Raw genomic sequence first — 24,256 nt, 5'->3', positions numbered from 1 at the left:
GCCCTGATTTTTTTAAACGTTTATTTACTACCCTTCCTAATCTAAATGAATATATGTTGATAATGGGTGGAGATTTCAATTGTTGTTTGAATCCTTTGATGGATAGATCTAAACCTATTCGAACTCTTCGGAATAGATCAGCTTTACTTATTAACTCTTTTATGGTTGATTCGGGAATTACTGAAATATGGCGGTTTTTGAACCCTAAAGATAAAGAATTTTCATTTTTTTCACATGTATATCACAGTTATTCTAGAATTGATTATTTTCTTATTGATCATCGTTTATTAGCAGATGTTATTGATTGTAAATATGATTCTATTGCTATTTCGGATCATGCACCTTTGAAGTTTTCTATCAAGATTTCGGACTCTTTCATTAATACTAGATCTTGGAGACTCAACGCTACTTTGCTTCAAGATCCAGAATTTATTACCTGCATAAAACAGCAAATTGACTTTTTTTTTTCAACAAACTATACCGAAGAGATTGACAGAGGAATACTTTGGGACTCTTTTAAGGCTTTTATTCATGGACAAATTATCTCATATTCTGTTGGTAAAAGAAAACAAAGATATTTAGATATAGGTTTATTGGTGGATAAAATTAAAGAAATTGATAAGATTTATTCCGTTACTCCTACCAAGGAACTTTATAAGAAGAGAGTTGAACTGCAAATGGAACATAGCTTATTGTTATCTTCTTCAATTGAGAATCAATTAATTAAGACCAGGGCTCAATTTTATATCCATAGTGATCGAACTGGTAAATTGTTAGCTAATCAATTAAAAGCTATTTTGACTAAGCGACAAATTATTAAAATTCGTAAACAAGACAGTAATCTGACTACTGATCATAAAGAAATTAATAATACTTTCCAAGATTTTTATAAATCTTTATATCAGTCAGAATTTGATGGTGATCTGTCTATGATGGATAATTTTTTTAACAATTTGAATATTCCCAAATTGACAGATGAAGATTGAAGTTTATTTGATGCTCCTATTTCTATGGCTGAGGTAGGAGAGGCTATTTCATCGATGAATTCAGGGAAAGCTCCTGGCCCTGATGGTTATATTATAGAATTTTTAAAAACTTTTTCTTCTTTGCTTTCCCCTTGGCTATGTGAAATTTTTAATGATGCATTTATTAAGAAGAGACTACCCCAGTCCTTTTAAGAAGCTACTATCTCTTTAATTCTTAAAAAAGATAAAGACCCTACTTTATGTGCATCTTATCGCCCTATATCATTACTAAATGTAGACTCTAAGATTCTTACCAAAATTTTAGCTATTAGGTTAGAAAAGGTACTATCACAGATTATTTCAGGAGATCAAACTGGTTTCATTAGGAACCGATACTCCTTTTTTAATGTTAGAAAATTGATTAATATAATTCACACTTCCTCACCCACAACCCCAGAATGTGTTATTTCATTAGATGCTGAAAAAGCTTTTGATAGAGTTGAATGGACATACTTATTTAATGCCTTGAAGAATTTTAATTTTAGTTCTAATTTTATATCATGGATTAAATTAATATATTATAAACCTGTTGCTTCTGTTCTTACGAATAATTATAGATCCTCTTTTTTTCAATTATCTCGTGGTACGAGACAAGGTTGTCCCTTAAGTCCTTTATTATTTAATATTGCATTAGAACCTTTAGCCATTGCTATTCGTGAATCCCCTAATATTTCTGGTATTACCCGTAATGAGAAATTATACAAGTTATCGCTCTATGCTGATGACTTGTTGTTATATATTTCTGATCCTGATAATTCTATTCCTGCTATTCTATCCTTGTTGGTTCAATTTGGTAGTTTTTCTGGTTACAAATTAAATTTGGATAAGAGTGAACTCTTCCCTTTAAATGCACAAACTTTACTGAATGTCAGGATACCATTTAAAATTGTTACTGATAATTTTATTTATTTAGGTATAAAAATTACCAAGAAATATAAAGATTTATTCAGATTGAATTTTTTACCTATGCTTCATCAAATTCAACAACTTACTACTAGATGGTCTCCTTTATCCTTATCATTGGTTGGTCGGATCAATGCTGTTAAAATGATGATTTTACCGAAATTTTTATATTTATTTCAAGCCTTACCAATTTTTATTCCCAAGTCTTTTTTTGATAGCATTGATTCAAAAATTTCCTCATTTGTGTGGCAAAATAAAAACCCCAGATTAAGTAAAAGACAGTTACAGAAATCTAAAAAAGATGGTGGTTTAGCTTTACCCAATTTTAGATTTTACTATTGGGCGAATAATATTTGGAATTTATTATACTGGAAATTAGATTTAGATTTACCATTGTGCCCACAGTGGGTAAATTTAGAATGTAATGGTACACAAGGATATTCTTTATTTTCTGTTCTTGGCTCTTCTCTCCCTGTTGATTTAGTTAAACTTAATAAACAGATATCTAACCCTATTGTCAAACATACATTACGAATTTGGTTTCAATTTCGTAAATTTTTTACTCTAAAAAACTTCGTTCTTGATAGCCCTATCTTACTTAATTTTTTCTTTAAACCCTCTTTAACAGATCAAGCTTTTAGTATATGGAAAAGGAAAGATATAATATGTTTTCGCGATCTTTTTTCTGAAGGTAGTTTGATGTCTTTTGATCAACTTTCTAACAAATTTAAATTACCTAAATCTAATTTTTTTAGATATTTACAAATTAGAAACTTTTTGTATAAAGTTTTACCATCCTTTCCTAATTCAACTTTGATAGATTTTTCAGATACGATTTTTACTTTAAATCCCTGTCAGAAGGGATTAGTGGCTTTTATTTATAATATGATTATGAAGATACAACCAGAGGTATCAGGTAGAATTAAACAGGAATGGGAAAAAGAACTTCATTACAATATTTCAACGGAAAAATGGGAAAAATTTTTACAAATGGTTAATTCTTCTTCTATGTGTGCTAAACATGCTTTAATACAATTTAAGGTTGTACATAGAGCTCATATGTCTAAAGATAAGCTTGCTCGGTTTTATTCTTATGTTAATCCTCAATGTGACAGATGTCATTTAGATGTGGCTTCATTGACCCACATGTTTTGGTCATGTCCTACTTTACATAATTATTGGAAGGACATATTTGCTACCATTTCCTCAATTTGGAATATTGATTTACAACCTCATTTTATCACTGCAATTTTTGGTATACCAAATGAAGATGATAGTCGATTCTCCCCTTCAATTAGACGAATGATAGCCTTTGTAACATTAATGGCCAGGAGATCTATATTACAAAATTGGAAAGAAGTAAATCCTCCTACCACGTTTCAGTGGTTCTCTCAAACTATTTCTTGTTTAAGTTTAGAAAAAATTAGAAGTACTATTTTTGATTCATCAATTAAATTTGAAGAAACTTGGGGACCGTTCATTCGACACTTTCATATGAATTAATTTGACTTCTTCCAGACCTTTACTCTTATTATTCTTGTTCTGGTATGGAGTTCCGGAGTTTTTGACACCATCATATACATATAAACTATTATTATTGCCCATGTTAGTTTAGGTTTATTTTTTTTATTATTTCCTTAAATATACATTTTTTCTTATATTTTACATTTTTTTCTTTTGATGATTATTTTTAATCTTTTCATGTATAATCAATACAAATTAGATTGATATTGTATGATCCTTTTTCGCTGATAGTTTAATAAGATATTGTTATCTTGTTACCAACTTAATTTCAAATCTATTGTATGCATAACCTATTAATACAATATTATGTTATGTTTTTTTTAAAAAAACTAATAAAAAGATTGAAAAAGAAAAAAAATGATTGGCATTTCCTTAGCACAAGGGGGGTTTAGATGGGGTAGAGTTCGTTAGGTGTGCTCAGGAAGGTTTCCTAACACAATCTGTTGATAAGCCAACAAAAAGAAAGGCTGTGCTTGATCTGGTATTGGGAAATGAACCTGGTCAGGTGTCAGATCTCTCGGTGAGTGAGCATTTTGGAGATAGTGACCACAAATCTACCTCCTTCACCATAGTGCTGGAGAGGGATAGGAGCAGACAATTTGGGAAAACATTTAATTGTGGTGGGTGAAATATGATGCTATTAGGCAGGAACTTGGGAGCATAAATTGGGATCAGATGTTCTCAGGGAAATGAATGGCAGAAATGTGGCAAATGTCCAGGGAACATTTGCATAGATTTGTTCCATTGAGGTAGGAAAAGGATGGTAGAGTTAAAGAACCATTGTGTACAAAGTGTGTAGAAAATCTAGATAGGAAGAGAAGAAAAGCTTACGAAAGGTTCAAGAAACTAGATACTGTTAGAGCTCTAGAGAATTATGAAATTGCTAGGAAGGAACTTAAGAATGGAATAAGGAGAGCCAGAAGGGCCATGAGAAGGCTTTGGTGAGCAGGATTAAGGAAAAACCCCAAGGCATCTATAAGTATGTGAAGAGCAAAAGGATGACCTATGAGAAAACAGGACCAATCAGGTGCGATAGTGGAAATGTGCATGGAGTCAGAGGAGGTAGCAGAGGTACTTAATGAATACTTTGATTCAATATTCACCGGGGAAAAGTCCTTGGCAATTGTGGAGATGACTTTCAGTGGACTGAAGTGCTTGAGCATATAGGCATTAAGAAAGAGGCTGTGCTGGAGCTTTTGAAAGGCATTGTTAGATAAGTCACAAGGACCGGATGAGATATACTCTAGGCTACTGTGGGAAGCAAGCGAGGAGATTACTTGAGACTCTTGCAATGATCTTTGCATCATCAATTGGGAAGGGAGAAGTACAGGGAGATTGAAGGGTTACAAATGTTGTTCCCTTGTTCAAGAAAAGGAGTAGAGATAACCCAGAAAATTATAGACCAGTGAGTCTGACTTCAGTTGTGGGCAGGTTGTTGAAGATCCTGAGAGGCAGGATTTGGAGAGACTTAATCTGATTAGGGATAGTGAGCATGGCTTTGTCAAGGGCAGGTCATGTGTTATGAGCCTGATTGAATTCTTTGAGGATGTAACAAACCACACCGATGAAGATAGAGCAGTGGATGGAGTGTATATGGATTTCATTAAGGCATTTGATAAGGTTTCCCACGCAAGGCTCCTTCAGAGAGTAAGGAGGCGTAGGATGCAAGGAGACCTTGCTTTGTGGATCCAGAATTGGCTTGCCCACAGAAGGCAAAGAGTGATTGTAGATGGTTTGTATTCTACATGGAGGCCAGTGGTGTTCCACAGGGATCTGTTCTGGGACCCCTCCTCTTTGTAATTTTTATAAATGACCTGGACGAAGAAATAGAAGAGTGGGTTAGTAAGTTTGCTGATAACACAAAGGTTGGGGGTGTTGCGGATAGCCTGGAGGATTGTCCGAGTTTATAGCAGGTCATTGCTAGGATGCAGAACGGGACTTCAACCCAGGTAAGCGTGAAGTGGTTCATTTTGGTAGGTACAATTTGAAGACAGAGTTTTACATCATTAATTTATGCTCCCAGTTTGAGTGTCGATGGGACACTCAAACCTGCTGCACAGGTTCACAGCATTGTTAAGAATGCGTATGATGTGTTGTTATTCATCAACCGTGGGATTGAGTTCAAGAGCCGTGAGGTAATGTTACAGCTATATAAGACCTTGGTCAGACCCCACTCGGAGTACTGTGTTCAGTTCTGGTCACCTCACTACAGGAAGGATGTGGATACTAAAAAGAGTGCAGTGGAGATTTATAAAGATGTTGCCTGGATTGGAGGGTGTACCTTATGAGAATTGGTTGAGTGCACTTGACCATTTCTCCTTGGAGTGCCAGAGGATGAAAGATGACCTGATAGAGGTGTATAAGATGTTGAGGGGCATTGATCATGTGGGTAGACAGAGGCTTTTTCCCAGGGCTGAAATGGCTAACACAAGAGGGCACAGTTTTAAGGTGCTTGGAAGTAGGTACTGAGGGGATGTCAGGGGTAAATTTTTCACACAGAGCGAGATGGGTGCGTGAAATGGTCTGATGGAAGTGGATACAATAGGGTCATTTAAGAGCCTCTTAGATAGGTACATGAATGGAGCTTAGAAAGATAGAGGGCTATACGCTAGGGGAATTCTAGACAGTCTCTAGAGTAGGTTACATTGTTGGCACAACACTGTGGGCCGAAGGGCTTGTAATATGCTGTAAATTTCTATGCTCTATGTTGACTATGATAAAGAAAGTGAAATATTTGATAGTGGTAATATCTGTCAGTTTACTGTAAGTGTTGCAATCATCCCCAATTTTGTTCTTGTTATTAGAGAGGTCATTAGTGAAGCTGCCAGGATATGTTTGGGGTTATGATGTAGACCTGAAAATAATCTGCCACGGTATATTGGAGCAAAAGGTTGGTCTTGCACAGCCAAATATCTTTTTTTCTGGCAAGTTTAACTCTAGCCAGTGATTTTCACTGATTTTAAACTTGGTTTCATATTTATTCAGAGCTTCCTGGCTTTCAGTCTGGAACTCAGTCCTATTTGTTCATGCTATCGATTGTACGTGGGATTAATTAGATTGTAGATTGATTGCAGCATACAGTTCATCTCTGTCATTGTACTAGCTACTTATGAGGAATTTATGAAGATTTCTGCCTGAACATTTCCTTCAGACAGGATTGATGAAAAAGATCTTTCATCATAACTGAAGCATCGTTACTAACTAGAAAAGTTAACTGTTTTTCTTCCCTCAGATGCTGCTTGGCTTGTTGAGTGTTTCGACCACTATTCACCTTATTTAACTTCAGTCAAACTTCATCTCAAGTTAAAACTTTCTAAAAGCAAAATATTCATGATTCAGCAGCATATCTGAAAAATTGTTCATTTTCAAACTGGAGTTAGCAAACTGCAAAATTCATCCTGAGTTTAAACAAAGTGTGGAGTTTGTAAGGAGTACGTGTTGGCTAGTTTTGGAACCAGCCAGCCATTTAACGTGCATATTTTCAATCAAAGTCTAAACATTGAAGAATGCAAATTCCAGTAAAACAGCAGGTGCTGGAAATCCAAACAGAGAAATTTCAGGAAGCACTCAATATATCAGTCAGTATTGGTGGAAAGATAAACAGTTAATGTTAAAGGTCAGAAACCCTTCATCAGAAATGTTATCTAACTAGGTTCTATCTTGTAATTCTTCAGGTAATACTGAGCAGTTCCAAGCACCTTGATAAATCCTATTCGTACATATTTCTTCACCCATGGCTTGGTACTGGATTGCTAACAAGGTATTGTTCAGGCAACTATACATTTGCATTTCAAATTTTTTTTGTATTAAACCATAAAGCCTAAGAATATTTTAGATTAATTTTCAGGGGTGTTTTGAAGACAACAGAAAATTAATTTTTGATCCTTAGTATATTTGGCATACCGTCTCCATTTGGAAGTTACATTAGTTGAATTAGCAACTGAGCAAGGTTGTTACCACCTGTAGATCTTGTGCAATGTCAGTTAAGTGTTGTTTGCAGTAAATATTTAAGAACATGACAATTAAGGCCCCTTGAACTGCTTTGCTGTTCATTAGGAGTAAAACGGATCTGATCTAGGCCTCACACACAAAATGCTGGAGGAACTCAGCAGGTCAGGCAGCATCTATGGAAAGGAATAAAGAGCTAAGCCAGTGTTTCAGGCCATGGCCCTTCATCAGGTCTTATATGAAGGGTCTCAGTCCAAAATATCAACTCTTTTTTTCCCTTTCCATAGATGCTACCTGATGTGCTGAGTTCCTCCAACATTCTATGTGCGTTGCTCTGGATTATCAGCAACTGTAGAATCTGTTGTGTTTCTGATCTTGGCCTCATTACCATTTCCCTCTCTCACACTTCCTTTGATTCCAAACACGGGAAAAATCTGCAGAGGCTGGAAATTCGAGCAGCATACACAAAATGCTGGAGGAACTCACAGACCAGTTTTGTGTTTGTTCCTTTGCTTCCAATGTCTATCATTCTCTATCGTGAGCATATTCAGTAATTACCTCCACATTTCCCCGGGGTGGAGAATGAAATTATTGTAGTTTTTCACTCCGTAGCCATCCTTATCAACTCTGTCAAAACAGTATATGTTTCAATAAGATCACTTCTCATTCTTCTGAACTCAGTGGCTATCAGCTCAGCCTTCTCTCTTCTACAATATCAAACATTCATCCAGAGAATCATTGTAATTAACCTTCTCTGCACCATAGATACTGTCCAGAAAGCAACAAATACTGGACTGAAAGTGTTATATTTGAATGCACGCAGCATAAGAAATAAAATGGATGATCTTGAAATTCAGCTACAGATTGGCAAGTATGACGTTGTAGCCATCTCTAAAAACTTGGCTAAAAGATGGCTGCCATTGGGAACTGAATGTCCAAGGATACATAGTGTATCAGAAAGATAGGTTAGTGGCAAATGGGGTGGTGTGGCCCAGTGTATAAGAAATTAAATCGTTAGAAAGGGATGACATGGGATCGGAAGGTGTAGAGTCTCTCTGGGTTGAGTTAAGAATGGCAACGGTAAAAGGACCCTAATGACAGTTGTACACAGGCCTCCAAACAGCAGCGGAGATGTGGATTACAAATTACAGCAGAAGATAGAAAAGGCACGTCAGAAGGGCAATGTCATGATAATCGTTGGGGATTTTAATATGAAAGTGAATTGGGGAAACCAAGCCAGTACTGGATCTCAAGAGAAAGAATTTGTAGAATGTCTAAGGGATGGCTTTTTAAAACAGCTTGTTGTTGAGCCACTAAGGGATCGACTGTGCTGGATTGGGTGTTGTGCAATGATCCAGAGGTGACAAGAGAGCTTAAGGTTAAGGAACCCTTAGGGAACAGTGATCACAGTATGATCACGTTCACTTTGAAATTTGAGAAGGAGAGACTAAATACCAATGTGTCGATATCTCAGTGGAATAAAGGAAATTAAAATGGCATGAGAGGGGAACTGGTCAAGGTTGACTGGAAAAGGTCAGCAGAGCAGAAATTGCTGGAGTTTCTGTGAAAAATGAGGGAAGTGCAAGACAGATATATTCCAAATAAGAAATTTTAGAATGGAAGAAGGACACTACCATGGCTGACAAGTGAAGTCAAAGCCAAAGTAAAAGCAAAAGAGAGGGCATACAGTGAAGCCAAAGCTAGTGGCAAGATGGAGGATTGGGAAGCTTTTAAAAACTTGCGGAAGGAAACTCAGAAGGTCATTGTGAATGGATGCTGCTGACTAATAACAAAGAAGATATTTTTAAAGTATATAAACGGTAAAAGAGAGCTGAGGGTAGATACAGGACCAATAGAAAATGCCTCTGGAGATACTGTAATGAGAGACACAGAGATGGCGGAGGAACTGAATGCGTATTTTGCATCAGTCTTCACAGTGGAATGCATCTGCATTATACTGGATATTGAAGAGTGTCAGGGAAGTGAAGTATGTGCAGTGAAAATTATGACTCAGAAGGTGCTCAGGAAGCTTAATGGTCTGAGGGTGGATAAATCTCCTGGACCTGATGGAATGCACCCTTGGGTTCTGAAGGAAGTAACTGGAGAGATTGCGGCAGCATTAACAATGATCTTCAAGGAATCGATAGATTCTGGCATTGTACCAGATGACTGGAAAATTGCAAATGTTACTCTGCTATTTAAGAAGGGTGGGTGGCAGCAGAAAGGAACCTGTGAGCTTGACATCAGTGGTTGGGAAGTTGTCGGAATCGATTGTTAGGGAAGAGATTACAGAATACCTGGAAGCACATGACAAGAAAGGAAACCATTGCTGGCTTTGGCTTGAAAGGAAAATCCTGTCTGACTAACCTACTACAATTTTTTGAGGTAATTGCAAGCAGGGTAGATAAAAGAGATGCAGTAGATGTGGTGTACTTGGACTTTCAGAAGGCCTTTGAAAAGATGCCACACATGAAGCTGCTTAGCAAGATAAGAGCCCATGGAATTCCAAGGGAGTTACTAGCGTGGGTGGAGCATTGGCTGACCGACAGAAAACAGAGGGTGCGAATAAAGGGATCCTATTCTGGCTGGCTACTGATTACAGGTAGAGTTCCATTGGGGTCAGTGTTGGGACTGCTGCTTTTTACGATGTATGTCAGTGATTTGGACAATGGGATTAATGGATTTTTGGCTGAATTTGCTGATGATACAAAGATAGGCGGAGGAGTGGGTAGTGTTGAGGAAAAGAGAGCCTACAGAGAGTCTTAGATAGTTTAGGGGAATGGGCAAATAAGTGGCAAATGAAATACAATGTTGGAAAGTGTATGGTTATACACTTTGGTGGAAGAAATAAATGGGCAGACTACCATTTAGATGGAGAGAGAATTCAAAATGCAGCAATGCAAAGGGCCTTGGGAGTCTTTGTGCAGAATACCCTAAAGGTTAACCACCAGGTTGAGTCGGTGGTGAAGAAGGCGAATGCAATGTTGGCATTCATTTCTAGAGGTATAGAATATAAGAGCAGGGATGTGATGTTGAGGCTCTGTAAGACACTCGTGAGACTACACATGGAGTATTGTGTGCAGTTTTGGGCTCCTTATTTTAGAAAGGATATACTGACATTGGAGAGGGTTCAGAGAAGATTCACAAGAATAATTCCAGGAATGAAAGGGTTACTGTATGAGGAACGTCTGGCAGCTCTTGGGCTGTATTCCCTGGAGTTCAGGAGAATGAGGAGGTATCTCATAGAAACATTCTGAATGTTAAAAGGTCTGAACAGATTAGATATGGCAAGGTTATTTCCCATGGTGGTGAGTCTAGGACAAGAGGGCACGACTTCAGGATTGTTCTAAATGGATGTCCTTCAGAGATGCGGCAAACTTGCTTTAGTCAGGGTGGTAAATCTGTGAAATTTGTTGCCTCGAGCGGCAGTGGAGACCAAGTCATTGGTGTATTTAAGGCAGAGATAGACAAGCTTTTGATTAGCCAGGGCTTCAAAGATTATGGAGAGAAGGCAGGGAAGTTGGGATGACTGGAAGAATTGGATCAGTCGTGATTGAATGGCGAAGCAGACTTGATGGGCTGAATGGCCTATTTCTGATCCTGTACCTTATGGTCTTATAGGCCCTTTAGCTCATCTAGTCCATGCCATCTTGATCTTCTGCCTACTCCTATCTACCTTCACCCAGACTATATCTCTCTAAGCCCCTCCTATCCATGTATCTATACAAATCTCTCTTAAATGTTACAATTGAACCTCATCTACTACTTCTGCTGGCAGCTCTTTTCACATGTGCACCACCTTCTGAGTGAAAATAAAGAACTTACCCTTCAGGTACCCCTTAAATATTTCACCTTTCACCCTAAACCAATGACCTTTATGAAAGGAAAGAAGGATTTACTTACCGTAGAGATGTATATGACATCTTGAAGGCAAGCAATTCTTAAATCTACATCCTGTAAAGTCACATCAAAGCTTCCCTAATTTTAGTGTTCATGCACTATAACTCTCAGGTCATTTGGTATACAACATCTCCCACCTCCTCCTGTCTTAATAATGATCTGCTTTCTCATTCTTCCTTGCAGAGGGGAATAACCTTGTATGGTCACAGGGTGCACTTCATCTGCCAACTTCTTACCCACTTGCTTAAATCCCTTTGCAGGTTCCCTGTGTCCTGCTCACAACCTGCCTTCTGCAAATCCAAAATTTAGTTACAGTCCACTCAGTCTCTTCATCCAACTCATTAACATCAATTGTGAGTAGGTGAGGGCCCAGTAGTGATCATTTGTAGTTGATTGCCAATCCAAAAGTGATCCATTTTTTTATTGACTGTTATCTAGCAATTCAGGGCGGAGTTGGCCCTTACAGCCCATCCTGCCACGTTGGCCCAGCAACTCCCCACAAACCCAATTAACCCTAACCTAATCATGGGACAATTTACAATGACTAATTAACCTACCTGGCAGATCTTTGGACTATGGGAGGAAATCGGAGGACCAGAGAAATCTCGTGCTTTCCACGGGTAGGATGTACAGATACTCCTTGCAGTGCAGCAGCTCCGGAATTGAACTCTGAACTCCGGAACATCACCAGCTGCTTTGCTTCCTGTAAGCCTGACTCATGTTCATGCCAGTATATCACCCCCAGCACTGGGAATCCAGCCTCTTTTATGTGGTGACTTACCAGGAGGAAATCTAAATGCATTTAGTTTGTAACCACCCCGTTTGTTACAGAAAATTCTAGCAAGTTAGATAGAAGTTCCCATTTTCTATTTGATACTGACTGTTGAAAATCCCTTCATCCCTCATGACTTGATTCTTAGGATGTTTTCAGTGTTAACATCAAAGTCATAGTTGATTTTTATTGTTAATGAAATTTTTCCACATTGGCTAGCTAGGAAGAAGAGTTTATTTGAAATATATTTAAAAAAACTACATCTATTCGCCCTTAAAATTCATTGTGGCCACCTCCCTCCCCATCATGAAACTAAGCCTTCTCCGATTCCATTATATTATCCCTGTTCACCACCACCTCCCAGCCCCCCCCCCCCCCCCCCCCCCGCTGCTCATCAAAACTCTAGACTATGCTTCCGAGATCCTGCCTGAACCTGGGGCTCTCACTCAGTCTGAGCTGTCTCACCAGTCAGTGGTCTTTTTGCGTGAAAACCTCGACGCAGAGCCTGGGTTACTGTCGGAGGAAGAGTGCACACATCATCGTACAGGCTTTACAAATGCACTTTATAACAGCTTTTCAAAGACTGTGACTCTAATTTAACATCAAGGACCAAAGTGCCTTATCAATCTGCTCAAGACCCTGCAAACAACTGTCTACTATTCACCTTCAATGACACACTCTGGAGAGAGTAAGCTATTTCTCTTTATTGGATGGCCAGTGGTCTCTAACAGCAAACTGATGATGGATGCAGGGCAGAGTTCAGTGCACTCTGGTCCCCGTTTGCTTCAGAAAGGCCATATGATGAATAATTATTTTAGCTCCCTTTGTACCCCTTCTCTTCCCTCTGGTTCCCCTCCCTGTCTCCTATGCTCCATTCTCCTTGTCTATCAGATTCTTCTTCAATCCTTTGGCATTTCCACCTATCACCTCCCAACTTTCACCACATCCCCCCTTCCTCCATCCACGCACCTTCACCCCTCACCTGGTTTCACCTATCACCTGCTAGCTTTTGCTCTTACCCCCCCCCCCCACCCCACCATCCTATTCGGGCTTCTGCCCCCTTCCTTTCTAGGCCTGATGAGAGGTCTCAGTCTGAACAGGTGACTATTTATTCCTCTCCATAGATGTGGCCTGACTTGCTGAGTTCCTCCGGCATTTTGTATGTGTTACTCTAGTTATATAATCTTCACAAAACTTTGATACCTTTGGTAATCTTTAAATGGGAAGGTGGCTGCACTGTCTCTTGTGTTATCTGCAAGGACAAAAATAAGCAGCATTTCAGCTGCACCTGAATTGCATTGGACCCTTTGAATGGGTGCTTAATTCTTGATTTTCCAAACAATATCCCCAACTCAATCATGATCAGAGATTCCCCTGGCAGTGGAACGAAATGTTACAAAGATACAGTTGGACATTCTTCAGGAAAGTGGACATCACAAGTTGGGAAGGTGGGGCCACTGACTGATCTCAATAGCTCCAAAATCTTTATCCCACAAAAGTCTGCTTCAAAAAAATGGTTTCCTGGAAACTAATATCTTCAATTTCTGTGGATGCATCTTTGAGTCTTCTATCTAATTATTGAATCATCACATGATTGATCAGTGGGCCTTGGAATGTTGATTAGATTATCTGTTATTTCATGAATGCAGTCTGGTAGAAAGTATTTCTGTTAGTGGGTGGACTATTGATTAAGATACCCAAACTTGTAACCCAAAGACACAAATTCATTATTCTATTATGACAGTTGTTCTACATGAGTGAATCTGCAACAAAGAATAATATCCATAGGTTTCCATGGAGACTGCAATCGTACCAGATTGTCCATTTAATATCCTCCAGGAAAGGAAATCTTTTATTCTACCCAATCTAGCTTACACATAGCCCCAGATTTACAACAATGTGCTTGATATTAACTGTCCTCTGAAATGAAAGTTTAAAGACAGGCAATGTATTGATCTTATTTATTTTATTCAAATTAGAGTTACAACACAGTCACAGGCCCTTCTGGCCCGACAAACCCACGCTATCAAATTACACCCATGTGACCAATTAGCCTACTGACCTGTGACCTGTATATCTTTGGAATGTGGAAGCAAACCCACACGGTCATGGAGAGAATGTAAAGCTCCTTAAGGACAGCGATGGAAATGGACCCAGGTTGCTAGCTGTGTAATAGTGTTACACTTGATCTTAGTAATTTTGAAATTACTATCTTTAAAAAGAAATTTGGCAGTAAACTTCGAAGAATTATTCTCTAAGGTTGTTTAAAATGGTGAAAGGAGCAATCTACAATAACATTGCTGATTTTAGTTGATATTCAGGGTTATTCAATGGATGAATCCCTCATTATGAAGTTACATAAATATTAATTTTTAATGGAATTCTTTCTCAAACAATCATAAAGATCCTATTTAACATGCCATATTGGTCACTGCACAAGTTTACGCTGCAGATGGTGCTGGGAGAGTTGACCTCTTTATTAAAATTCCTGATACAAGTTGAAGTTGTGAGATTGATATTGACAAAATGAAAATACTGCAGCTGGAGGAGATCTGAAATAAAAACAAAAGCTGGTGGACATAATCAGCAGGTCTGGTATCATCTGCGAGTCAAGTAGCAAAGTTATTCTATAATATCAGTGTCCTGGCTTCAGATAGGTAATTCCCCCAAAACGTTATCTCTGTTTCTCTTTCCAGAGATGTTGCCTGAGTTGCTGAGTATTTCTCCATGTTCACTTTATATTTGGTGTAGTATTTCTTTCAAGTAACTGAATTGAAATGAATTACAGCATCATTTTGTTTTATCACTGTAGAAATAACTTCCTGAATCTGTTCTGTGTAGTACAGGAAATAAATGGCGCGCTAGGAGAAAGTTGGTAACTCCAGCATTTCATTTCGCGATTCTGACCGAGTTTGTTGAAGTTATGATCGAACAGACCAATATATTGCTGGGAAAACTGGAGAAGAAAGTGGGAAAGGGACCTTTTAATTGCTTCAATGACATTGCACTCTGTGCTTTGGACATAATCTGTGGTGAGTTTTTGCAGCCTGTTGGATCAAAAATGTAGGAAAATATAAGAATTTAAAGCATAGAAGGGGAGGGGTAAGTGGCCTGTTGTATATGCCTTACTGCTCACCAGTTTGTCTTAACCTACTTACATAATTATCTCTCCCTTTAAAAAGATACTATATTTGCTGGCCTTTGATAAGGTTAATTCTGGTTACTTTTGTAATTTGCTTACATTAGTTTGCTTTATGGTTTTAGCTTAAAATAATAAATTGCATTTTTAAATTTAAAGTTTTAAATATATTTGTATCCATTGAAACTTTCAGAGTATTGTAATCAATTAAATGCAGCTCAAATACTTTTGACAGTATCTGTTAAATATTCTAATCTGGACAATAGTTGGTATCCATTGCCTGAGGCAGAGTCTCCTCTCTGAGAAGGGCTGCAGAGTGGAGGTTTCCAGTGCAATGTATCCCATGGATTGATGCCTCAAGTATGAGTCACCATTGCATCAACATGGAAGCCAAGTATGGGCAGTGGATCAGATTGAAACCAAGTGCTCTCTGATTCTTTTTCACTATTCCTGTACCTTCCTCATTTGATTTACAAGGTGTTCTGCTGAATTCCAATTTGAATGTTGAATAAAAACGGAGAAGCGATATGGTGAGACACTGAAGCTTGACCTCAGCAGATAATGGTCAAGTGGATTACAGGCCGAAGTTGATGAGCCACTTGCTGAGCAGCATATGGCTAGCTTACTTAGCTAGGCTGTAAACTATTTCTTTATGCTGATGGATATTTGTGTAAGTGTTATGGTATTGATGGTGTTTTGGCCCCTACTTCATCAAGTACAGTAGAGCTTCTACATAGAGTGCTTGATGAAGGGTCCCAACTCAAAATGTTGCCAGTCTATTTTCCTCTATTGATGCTGACTGACCCGCTGAGTTTCTTTAGCTTTATGTGTGTTGTTTCAGATTTCACCATCTGCAGTCTCTTGTGTCTCACCCTTGAAATGATGGTGTTTTTGTGGTACAAGTATTCTCACAGTGCTGTTGGGCAGGGATTTCCAGAATTGTGTTCCAGTGACAGTGAAACACCAACAGTGTACTTCCAAATCAGATTCTTGTGTGACTTGGTGAGGAACATGCAGGTAGTGGTGTTCTCATGTGCTTACTTCCCTGTCTTCCTTGGTGCTAGAGATCATGCGGTTGGGCAGTGCTGTTAAAGAAGTTAGGTCAAGGTACTGCAGTGCATTTTATTTTAGACAGTTCACATTGTGTGCCTGTTGTAGGGAAGCAGTCATCTTCTGAGACATTCATACTCTTGATTCCTTTCTGGTTTAAATTGATTCTTAAATGTCTTTTTTTCACACTCTAGACTTTAATAGCTAGGAATTTTAGCTAAAGAAGTATTTCTGACATATATAAAACTTTGTAAAGTTAGGTTTATATAGAAGTAGAAGGTATAATTACAAGACACTGGATCACTGAAGACAAGTCCTAAGAATATGCAGAGGCTGTGCACAGTGACAAGTGAAAATGATGGTTTAACATGCTGACAAGTGTCCCATGTAATTTGTCTGAGATGCATGCTAGAAAAGTCACTGTATGAGTTATGGGGTTGAGGAGTTACAGCTAATGTCACAGCAGAACAGTGGTTAGTGTTGCTGCTCCACACTTCCAGAGATCCAGGTTCAATCCTGACCACGGGTGCTTTCTGTGGTAGAATTTGCACATTTCCCCTATGACCATGTGGATTTCAGACAGACAGACATACTTTATTGATCCTGAGGGAAATTGGGTTTTGTTACATTTGCACCAACCAAAAATAGAGTAGAAATATAGCAAGATAAAACCAGAAATAACTAAATGATAATAAGTTAATCATGCCAAGTGGAAATAAGTCCAGGACCAGCCTGTTGGCTCAGAATGTCTGACACACTGAGGGAGGAGTTGTAAGGTTTGATGGCCACAGGCAGGAATGACTTCCTATGATGCTCAGTGTTACATCTCGGTGGAACGAGATTCTGGCTGAATGTACTCCTGTGCCTAACCAGTACATTATCGAATGGATGGGCGATATTATCCAAGATGGCATGCAACTTGGACAGCATCCTCTTTTCAGACACCATCGTCAGAGAGTCCAGTTCCACCCCCACAACATCACTGGCCTTGCGAATTCCTCCAGGTGCCCTGCTTTTCTCCCATGTGCGCTGTTTATGTTTGGTTTAATGAGCCCCCAGTGTGCAGGTAGATGGCATAGGAAGGAGTTGATGGAACTCAGAGAATAAAGTGGGATTAGTGGATTAGTGTATATTGTGCTTGATAGTTTGATAATGGTGGGCCTGGTGCCTGCTTCTAAGCTCAGTGATAAAGGCTCACCAATATTTCCTTTGTTTTCTATTTGTTCTCAGCCATTCTGACTCACCAGTATGTGTAACTTCTAAGCTTACTTGGGTATTCCTAATTTTAAGACAGAAAAGTTTTGATGAGAACAATTCATTCACCAGAATGGGCTACTTAAAATATTTTTATATTGCTTTAGAAACTGCCATGGACAAGAAAGTCTATGCTCAGAGTAACAGTGACTCGGAATACATTAATGCAGTCTACAAGTAAGTAATTGGAACTATCTGAATGCTTTTTAACTATTTTTATTCATAGGATCTCTGATGTAAATTCCACTGTAAGAGTTTAAATGTTTAAAGTAACTACTTCTGAAGAATGGAATGGTAACAGGCTGGTCCATAGGTTTTTGCAATAATCATTATCTTTATAAGACAATATTTACAAAATATCTTCGAGTGGAATAGTTTAAGGAAATAAATTCCCTTATTATTGTGCTGAATAAGCAGTAAATTAAAGAACAACTGTGGCTCTGGTGATTGGCAGCTGTTTTCTAACAGTAAATAAACATAATTGTCCCAAATGCCTTTTCTTCGCTTTTAATTGAAAACAGGCAAAATTCCCGATTCTGGAGTGAATTTTAAATCTGTTTTTGTCAGGTAGATGGCAGTTAATTCTCCTAATGACATAGTGACTGAATTTTGCCTGACTTGCACCAACTCTGATTTTAATGCTTGAAGGTCATAGGTCAGATTCAGCAGCCAAACTGTACATCTTGATATCTAATGACATTGTTAAGTTCTAACTGCAATTCTATTTTGTAATTCAAATTTTTATTATTATTTATTCTTATTTTACAAAGCAGCACAGCATATCATGGAGCAGATACAGTACAATATATTTATACAGCCATCCCATGACAGGAAAATATATAAAACTAAGAAACAGAAAAAAAGCTTTTAATTTAAGTTTAAGTTAACACACAACCAAAATTGATCCCACATATCTTGCACTTTTCCCTCAATTTTAACCTGCTGGAGATGGATAACTGATTAGAGAATGCTTCAGGATGTAAATACTATGAAAACTTTTTCTAAAAGAAAACAACTTTTATTCATTTAAGGTAGGGTAGTCCTTTAGAATCACCTCCCATCCATCCCTACTGAGGCCTAGAAAGTTTAAGGGATTTTCCTACCCAGTTTCCTGAAAGAATTTCCAGAAACAATTTCCCTTGTCTCTGTCTGCGGCATTGTAAGGTGGCCCACTGGTTAAAAGCAAGGTCGCAGTTAACAACATAAGTTGCCAACATAATTCCTGGTGGAAGCTTTGGGAGCTAAAAAAGAACTACTGTTTCAGTTACAAACACAATAGATTATGCAGATACAGGCAGTCCCCGGGTTACGAATGAGTTCTGTTCCTGAGTCCGTCTTTAAGTCAGATTTGTATGTAAGGCGGAACAAAGACATCCAGTATTATTTAGCGTCAGTTAGTCAAACGTTTGTCTTAGTATATAGTATCTACTTTACCTTTCTATGCATGTAAAACACTTAAGAAATGTATGTATTCCAATAATTAAACCACTGCGTTCCTTAGTAATAATTGTAGCTTTCATCAGGGCAGGGCCTTTCACATGCTCCATTATTCTCAATTTATCCTTTAAAATTGTTCCAATTGTTGACCGACAGTAGCCTAACACTTTTCCAATGACTGATGACGTTTCACCTCTTTCCAAATGCTTTATTATTTCCACTTTATTTTCAATCGTGATCGCTTCCTGTCAACGGAACAGAAACACTGCGGGTGGCGGGTCCCGAACTTTGTCGGCTCCCGAGCTCCGCCAGGTCCTAAGTACCACCGCACTGAATTCCCTGGGTCCTAAAGTCCACCACATTGAGACAGGTTAAATGGGACAAGTGGGGGTTGTGCTGGGTTTGGGTATTTGATCCTCCACAATATTCCGCGTGGGAATTTAAACTGGAGGTGGTAGTGTTTTTTTATGAGGTCGAGTTATGAGCTCGACATCAACCTGGCACAGATGGAGAGCGTGCTCGGGAGCGATCTGTCACTGGATTGAACTCGGGACCCTCTGTTCTTGAGCCTGGCGCTGATTTCACTGTGTCACCAGCTGACTGGAGGGGGGGTGTGGGGTCAGTGTGAATCTTGCTAAGAAATATTTAAGTCAAATACAAAGTTACACACTCAACACATTGTCAATGGCAACGACTTAAAATGTCAGACAGTGTTGCGATCGAACTTAAAATGGCGGACGGCATAGCCATCCGACTTAAAATGGCGGATGATGTCCTCCTTTCTCAGTTTGCAAGTTGGATGTTCATAACTCGGGGACTACCTGTACTGGAAACCTTGACTAAAACACATGATGCTGGAGGAAGTCAGCAAGTTCCTCTTTTTTTAACAGGTTCTATTGGATTTCTTTGTTCCGTGGCTGCCTGTAAGGAGATAAATCTCAAGATTGTATAGAATATACATACTTTATTAATAAATATTCTTGGAACTTTGAAATGCTAGAGGGGGTTCAGCAAGTCAGGCAACATCAATGGAGCGGAATAAGTAGTCAATGCTTTGGGCCAAGGTCCTTCATCAGGACCTGAGCCTAAAACCATATAACAATTACAGCACGGAAACTGGCCATCTCGGCCCTTCTAGTCCATGCTGAATGCTTTTCATCACCTAGTCCCACTGACCCGCACTCAGCCCATAACCCTTCATTCTTTTCCTGTCTATATACCTATCCAATTTTACTTTAAATGACAATACTGCTTCTACCACTTCTACTGGAAGCTCGTTCCACACAGCTACCACTCTCTGAGTAAAGAAATTTCCCCTCGTGTTACCCTTAAATTTTTGCCTCCTAATTCTCAACTCATGTCCTCTTGTTTGAATCTCCCCTACTCTCAGTGGGAAAAGCCTATCCACGTCAACTCTATCTATCACCCTCATAATTTAAAATACCTCTATCAAGTTCCCCCTCAACCTTCTATGCTCCAAAGAATAAAGACCTAACTTGTTCAACCTTTCCCTGTAACTTAGGTGCTGAAACCCAGGTAACATTCTAGTAAATCTTCTCTGTACTTTCTCTATTTTGTTGACATCTTTCCTATAATTCGGTGACCAGAACTGTACACAAAAAACATCGACCATTTATTCCCCTCCCTGGATGCTGACTGACTTACTGTGTTCCTTAAGTATTTCAGTTATAACCTCATCTTAGAACATAGAACACTACTGGCCTCTTGGCCCATGATGCCGTGCTGACCTTTTTACATATTCCAAGTTCAATCTAATCCTTCCCTCCCACATATCCCTTTAATTTTCTTTCATCCATGTGCCTATCTTTTTCAATGTTTATCAGTATTTTTAAGTTTCATCTCCTTCTACCACAAATGTGCACATCTACAGAAGAAAGTTATGCCTGAAACACACTAACTGAACTAACAACACATGCAGTCGTAGACAATGTGGTTGACAATAGCTGAAATGCCATGGTGGTGCTGTATTATTTACGTGCACAGTGCCCACTTAATTAAGCACCTCCACCCCCTGTACCAAAAATAATGGCCACTGAGAGTATGTTTGTGGTCTTCTGCTGCTGTAGCCAGTCTACTTAAAGGTTCAATGTATTGTGTGTTCAGAGATGCTGTTCTGCACACCCTTGTTGTAATGTGTGGTTATTAGAGTTGCTGTCATCTTTCTGTCTGCCCATTCTTTTCAGACCTCTCTCTTTAACAAGGTGTTTTCGTCGACAGAACTGCCATTCATTGGATTTTGCTTTTTGTTTTTTTGCACCACTGAAGGGCCTTTGCTCAAAACGTTGACTGTTTATTTCTTTTCATAGATGCTAACCGACTTGCTGAGTTCCTTCAGTATTTCAGTCACAACCTCAGGTTAGAACATAGAACAGTACAGCACAGTATTCTGCAGAGAGTTGGGCATGAAAATCCAGGAGATCAGCAGTTTCTGAGGTAATCAAACCACCACGGCTGACACCAACAACCATTCTGTGGTCAAAATCACATGGATTACATTTCTTCCTCATTCTTGTTTGGTCATGACTTCCAGTCAAGATGGTGTCTGCGTACAATACTTTGGTCGACAACGTCTGGATAGGTCATGGATCGTTGATATGTTTCACTTCTTTTGTGTATTTTACGTTTGTTTTTCATCTTGAACATGGTTCTGGTACTATTGGAGCCTGTGATTTGAGGTTTGGAGATCGTTTGAGTGTTTCAGCGCTCTGCAGTCTCCGAGGGGATTCTGTGAGGCAGAGGCAGCGTGCGGGAACCTCATGGTGCGAAGGCTGCGAGCCAGTGTTCGACTCCATTTCACTGCTTAGAGCTTCCATTGCACACAGATTAAGGCCAAGAGGGCGATTACTGCCAGATGCCTGCCTTTTTATTGTTGGTGGGATCACTCTGCTACGGAGAGGGAGTCTGCCTTTTTATCGCTTGGCAATGGAGAGGGGCGACTGCCGTTTTAATCGCTGGTTAGATCGCTCTGCTACTGAGAGGGAGAATGTTGCCCAGATTTTCTGCATTTTGGATGTGGACTTGGACGGTGGACTTTTTTTCCAGTCTTATGGTTTTTTTTGTATTTAGTGTTTTTTGCCCAATCTCATATTTTTGTGCACAAGGGAGCAGGATTTGGGAGTTGACGTGCCTGTTCCTTTTTTGTTTGTCTTTTTTTCTGGTAGAGAGGAGGAATTTGGGGGTTGATGATCATGTTGCCTTTCTTCTCTTTCTTGGTTTCATGGATATCTGGAAAAGAAGAATTTCAGAGTTGGTGTACTTTGATAATAAATGAACCTTTTGAAGCTTTGGTCTGAACAACAACCGAACCTCTTGACCATGTCTATATGCTTTTATGCATTGAGCAGCTGCCATATTATTGCCTAATTAGATATTTCCATTAATGGGCAGGTGTACAGGTATATCTAATAAAGTAGCCGCGAATGTGCTCATGCAGGTGATGCATTTATTAAGCTTTCATTCAGGCTGGAGGTAGGATTCTTGAATTGACATTGCAATGATGACATTTCATCAAAGGTGTTAAAGTGGAGAATTCTGGATTTCTATTATATGACTCCAAGGTAATGGCAGTAGGTATTTGAGACAAATTGATCACTAACAGATGACTGTTTGTTTACAGATGTGAACCATTGGGAGAGTGAGGCTTGAGTGTGCTATAACGTAGGTAATTATTCCACCCTATTTAGGATGAGTGACTTGATACACCGCAGGCAGAAAATGCCATGGTTTTGGCCTGACTTTGCTTACAACGCATTCGGAGAAGGGAAGGAACATGAAAGGGTCCTCAAAATCCTACACACTTTCACAGATAAGGTAGGTTTATTATCAGATAAAGTAAAACATAAAGTATTAAAAGCATTTAGCAAGTGGGGCTGCAGCTCATTGAAAACCAGGAGATGGAACAGTTTGAGTGGAAGTTCCTTACCAAAACTGGAATGTTATTACAGCTCAGCAGGATTACAGCACAATTGAATACGTTCAAAATCATACTTAGTGTTGGTCTTCACTTTCTGCAGATGAATTCTTGACTGCATTTTTTATCGTTTGAGGTACCTAGTATCAGCAGGTTAATTTTTGTTCTTTTGATTAGCTTTCTTTTTTAAATGACCAATTGACTCTTGGAGATGAGCAAGGACATTAATAAAGCATCTTTTAAAATGTATTCATAGTAACATGGTCTTCAGATGTACTGAATAATTTATTGGTGTTAAATATCTGCTCTTGCAAATGACCTTTTTTGAGACAGTTATGGGTGGGATGTTAATGGCTACAATTCCATTCCATGTAAAAATAAGCCCTTCCACCTTTATACTTTTTTTTAAGCTTTTCATTAGGATTCAAGTGTGAATTCCTCCCTTTCTGATTTGCCATATAAAAGGACAGGGCACTGATTTTCTTACAACTTCCTCTTTTTCCTTGGTACTCCTTGGTATTTAGGGTCTGGTTCTTTATTGAAGTGGCACTTACAGGAAAGAGCACAGTCAATCAGTGCCTTGGGCTATGGAACTGAGATCAGCATTACCTTCAGTTTAGATAGATCAGGAACCCTCGGGCTCAGAACCCCAAGGCATTCTTCAGTTATGTGAAGAATGACAGGAGTGAAGGTAGGACCGATTAGAGATATAAGTGGGAAGATGTGCCTGGAGGCTGTGGAAGTGAGTGAGGTCCTCAATGAATACTACTTTGGTATTCACCACTGAGAGGGAACTTGATGACGGTGAGGACAATATGAGTGAGGTTGATGTTCTGGAGCACGTTGATATTAAGGGAGAGGAGGTGTTGGAGTTGTTAAAATACATTAGGACAGATAAGTCCCCAGGGCCTTACGGAATATTCCTCAGGCTGCTCCATGAGGCAAGGGAAGAGATTGCTGAACCTCTGTCTAGGATCTTTATGTCCTCGTTGTCCACGGGAATGGTGCTGGAGGATTGGAGGGAGGCGAATGTTGTCCCCTTGTTCAAAAAAGGTAGTAGGGATAGTCCAGGTAATTACAGACCAATGAGCCTTAGGTCTGTGGTGGGAAAGCTGTTGGAAAAGATTCTTAGAGACAGGATCTATGGGCATTTAGAGAATCATGGTCTGATCAGGGACAGCCAGCATGGCTTTGTGAAGGGCAGATCATGCCTAACAAGCCTGATAGAGTTCTCTGAGGGGGTGACCAGGCATAGATATGAGGGTATTGCAGTGGATGTGATCTACATGGATTTTAGTAAGGCATTTGACAAGGTTCTACATGGTAGGCTTATTCAGAAAGTCAGAAGGCATGGGATCCAGGGAAGTTTGGCC

General features: G+C 39.1%; 1 protein-coding gene across 1 annotated transcript in view; it reads left to right on the top strand.

The window, feature by feature from the left end:
- The window catches only part of LOC132404806 (cytochrome P450 4V2-like), a 54,125-nt gene that overhangs the window by 7,588 nt on the left and 22,281 nt on the right, over positions 1-24,256 (top strand). Inside the window, exons 3-6 of the mRNA XM_059989309.1 lie at positions 7,127-7,212; positions 14,914-15,104; positions 17,623-17,692; positions 22,657-22,783. Coding sequence (XP_059845292.1) covers positions 7,127-7,212; positions 14,914-15,104; positions 17,623-17,692; positions 22,657-22,783 — 474 coding nt within the window. The remainder of the gene's footprint in view (positions 1-7,126; positions 7,213-14,913; positions 15,105-17,622; positions 17,693-22,656; positions 22,784-24,256) is intronic.

The sequence above is a fragment of the Hypanus sabinus genome, chromosome 14 (genome assembly GCF_030144855.1).
Source record: "Hypanus sabinus isolate sHypSab1 chromosome 14, sHypSab1.hap1, whole genome shotgun sequence".
NCBI classification, from domain to species: domain Eukaryota; kingdom Metazoa; phylum Chordata; class Chondrichthyes; order Myliobatiformes; family Dasyatidae; genus Hypanus; species Hypanus sabinus.
Note: the sequence above shows the minus strand (reverse complement) of the source record. Positions and strands in the feature narration are given on the sequence as shown.